General features: G+C 34.7%; 1 protein-coding gene across 1 annotated transcript; it reads left to right on the forward strand.

Annotated features, from left to right (window-relative positions):
* Positions 1-268: 268 nt before the first annotated feature.
* On the forward strand, positions 269-2,598 carry LOC125370272. The gene is made up of 4 exons (XM_048375271.1): positions 269-460; positions 667-968; positions 1,246-1,420; positions 2,371-2,598. Exons 1-4 carry the CDS (start codon positions 269-271, stop codon positions 2,596-2,598), a joined length of 897 nt encoding a protein of 298 aa, XP_048231228.1.
* The last annotated feature ends 252 nt before the right edge of the window (positions 2,599-2,850 follow it).

Genomic DNA, 2,850 nt, shown 5'->3' on the forward strand with positions numbered 1-2,850 from the left:
AACTTATGAGATGTCTCTTGTGAGGGATGAAGTTGATAGAGATAGTAGGAAGAAGAAGGCCCTAGCTCTCGAAGCTAGCATAAGAGCTCAAGATGTAATTGGTATCCCACATGATGATGAAGATCAAAGGAAAACTCTAAATGAGAATGATGATATGGCTCTCATCACCAAGCACGTAAAGAGGATAGTTGAAGCCAAAAGGAAACGAAGCAACAAGCCCTTTACTAGCAAGAAATCCTTCTCTAAATAAAAAATAAGTTAGGACAAAATGGAGGAAGTCACTTGCTATGAATATGGAAAGCAAGGACATATCAAACCAGATTATCCCAAGTACTTAAAGAGGAAGAAGGGAGATAAAGAAAAGAAAAAGGATTTGAAGGCCACTTGGAGTGATGCATCTTCATCCTTGAACAATGAAAGTGAAAGAGAAGAGGAGGCTAATCTTTACCTCATTCTTTTGGTGATGACTTGTTTGATAATGAGGATGAGCTCTTACAAAACTTGCTTTCAAAACTAAATTTTTATAAAAACAAATGTTCTAGTTTGGAGGAAGACCTTAAGATTTCAAAGAAGGAAATTGCCTCCTTAAAAACTTTTAATGATGACTTGTGGAAATCATTGGATGCTATTTTACAAGAAAAACACTTTAAAAAGAATAATTCTTAGAGAAATGAAGTTGAAGAGCTTAGAAACTCAATTTCAAAACTTCACAAAGGGAAAGAGTCCCTTGACACACTAGTTATGTCTCAACGACCTCCACTTGTGAGACATGGACTTGGTTTCCAAGGAGCTTTATCATCCTCATCTCATAAAATAATATTTGTCAAAGCCACTCAACCACAAGCATTTGAGAAAAACTCAAATGAAGTTTCAAATAGCAATACACATACTAGACCTCCTATTCTAAAGAAAGGGAAGGGTACACATATTCTAAAGGCTAAGCCAAGAGGAACAAAACATGCATTCAGGTATAAGAACCCAAACGTTAATAAATCTTGTTCATGCATGTGTGAAGGTAATCATATGAGGTCCAAGCCTCAAGCAAAAGTGGCTAAGAAGATCAGTCCAAATCCCATTAAAAATTCTAGGGTCACTTGCCACTATTGTATGAGAATTTGACATATCAATGTGAAATGCAAAATAAGAAAAATGCACCTTCTCATGAATTAATTTTCCAATGCTAACCCCAAAGGATTCAACCTTGTTTAGGTACCTAAAATCAAGTGAATTAACTTCTTTTTATAGGTGTGTCTTAAATCCACAAGCACAAATCTTTGGCATTTTGATAATGGATGTTCAAGGAATAATGACGGGTGATAAGAGCCTCTTTGTGAATGTTAAGGACTATAAAGGAGGCAAAGCATCTTTTGGAAATGATGCCAAGGATAACGTAATTGACATCGGCTCTATTGGTAAGATGGTAAATCTTTCATTAATGATGTTTTTCCAGTTGACGATTTGAAACATAATTTGTTGAGTGTAAGTCAATTATGTGACAAAGGGAACCAAGTCACTTTTGACTCTAATGGATGTCTTGTCAAGTTCCTAATGGATGATAAAGTGATATTCAAAGGAGAAAGAAGTGGTAACACCTACACTATTGACCTACACAAAGTTGCTAATCAATCTTTCAAGTATCTTGTGTCTAGTAGTGACGAATTTTGGCTATGGCATAGAAGACTCGGACATGCAAGCATAGAGCTTTTACACAAGTTAGCCAAAGAGGAGCTAGTTAATGGACTTCCCAAAGTGAAGTTCATTAAAGACAAGCCTTGTGAACCATGTCAAATGGAAAAAAAACATCTTTCATAATTTAAATCCAAAACTATTGTAAGTACTTCTAGACCACTTCAATTATTATATATGGATTTGTTTGGACCTACCAGAGTAGCTAGTTTGGGTGGAAAGTCATATACATTTTTGATTGTTGATGATTACTTTAGATTTACTTGGGTTAATTTCCTTGCTTATAAGAATGAAGCATTCAATATTTTCAAATCTTTTGCCAAACATGTTCAAAATGAAAAGGGTATTTGATTTCCTCTATAAGGAGTGATCATGGAAAAGAATTTGAAAATGATATTTTTGAAAACCTTTGTGAAGAATTTGGAATTTCTCTTAATTTTTTATCTCCCAGAACTCCACAACAAAATGGAAGGAAAAATAGAACACTAGTGGAAATGGCTAGGATAATGCTCAATGAATATAAACCTCCTTTTTACTTTTGGGCTGAAGCCGTTAACACTAGTTGTTATGTTGCAAATAGAGTTTTCTTAAGACTTTTACTAAACAAAACTTCTTATGATCTTTGGAAAGGAGGTGTCATATTTTAGAGTTTTTGGCTGACAATGCTACATTTTAAATACTAAGGATAACCTTGGAAAATTTGATGCGAAAACTGACATAGGAATCTTCTTAGGCTATTCCACCTCAAGCAAAGCTTATAGAGTCTTTAATAAATGTACTTTAGTAGTTGAAGAGTCTATGAATGTAGTTTTTAATGGATCAAACAAGCTTGATTATAGGAAAGGTGTTTTTGTGAATGGTCTTGTAGGTGCATCTGAGGAACTCAAAGTGAATGTTGATGACCCCTCGTAAGGAGTGGATGAATCTATAGAGGAAATTTAAGAAGACCAACATAATCAAGATGCAACTCAAGATCACCAAGAGATGGAAACCTCCAAAAATCTTCCAAAGGCTTGGAACATTAAAAAGGATTATCCTCTTACACAAGTAATTGGAGACTTATCAAAAGGTGTAAGTACTCGTTCTAAACTAGTAGCTTTAAATAATTTAGTCTTTGTTTCTCAAATTGAGCCAAGGACCATTGATGGGGTTCTAAATGATGAG

This window comes from Ricinus communis, chromosome 6 (assembly GCF_019578655.1).
Source record: "Ricinus communis isolate WT05 ecotype wild-type chromosome 6, ASM1957865v1, whole genome shotgun sequence".
Lineage (NCBI taxonomy): Eukaryota > Viridiplantae > Streptophyta > Magnoliopsida > Malpighiales > Euphorbiaceae > Ricinus > Ricinus communis.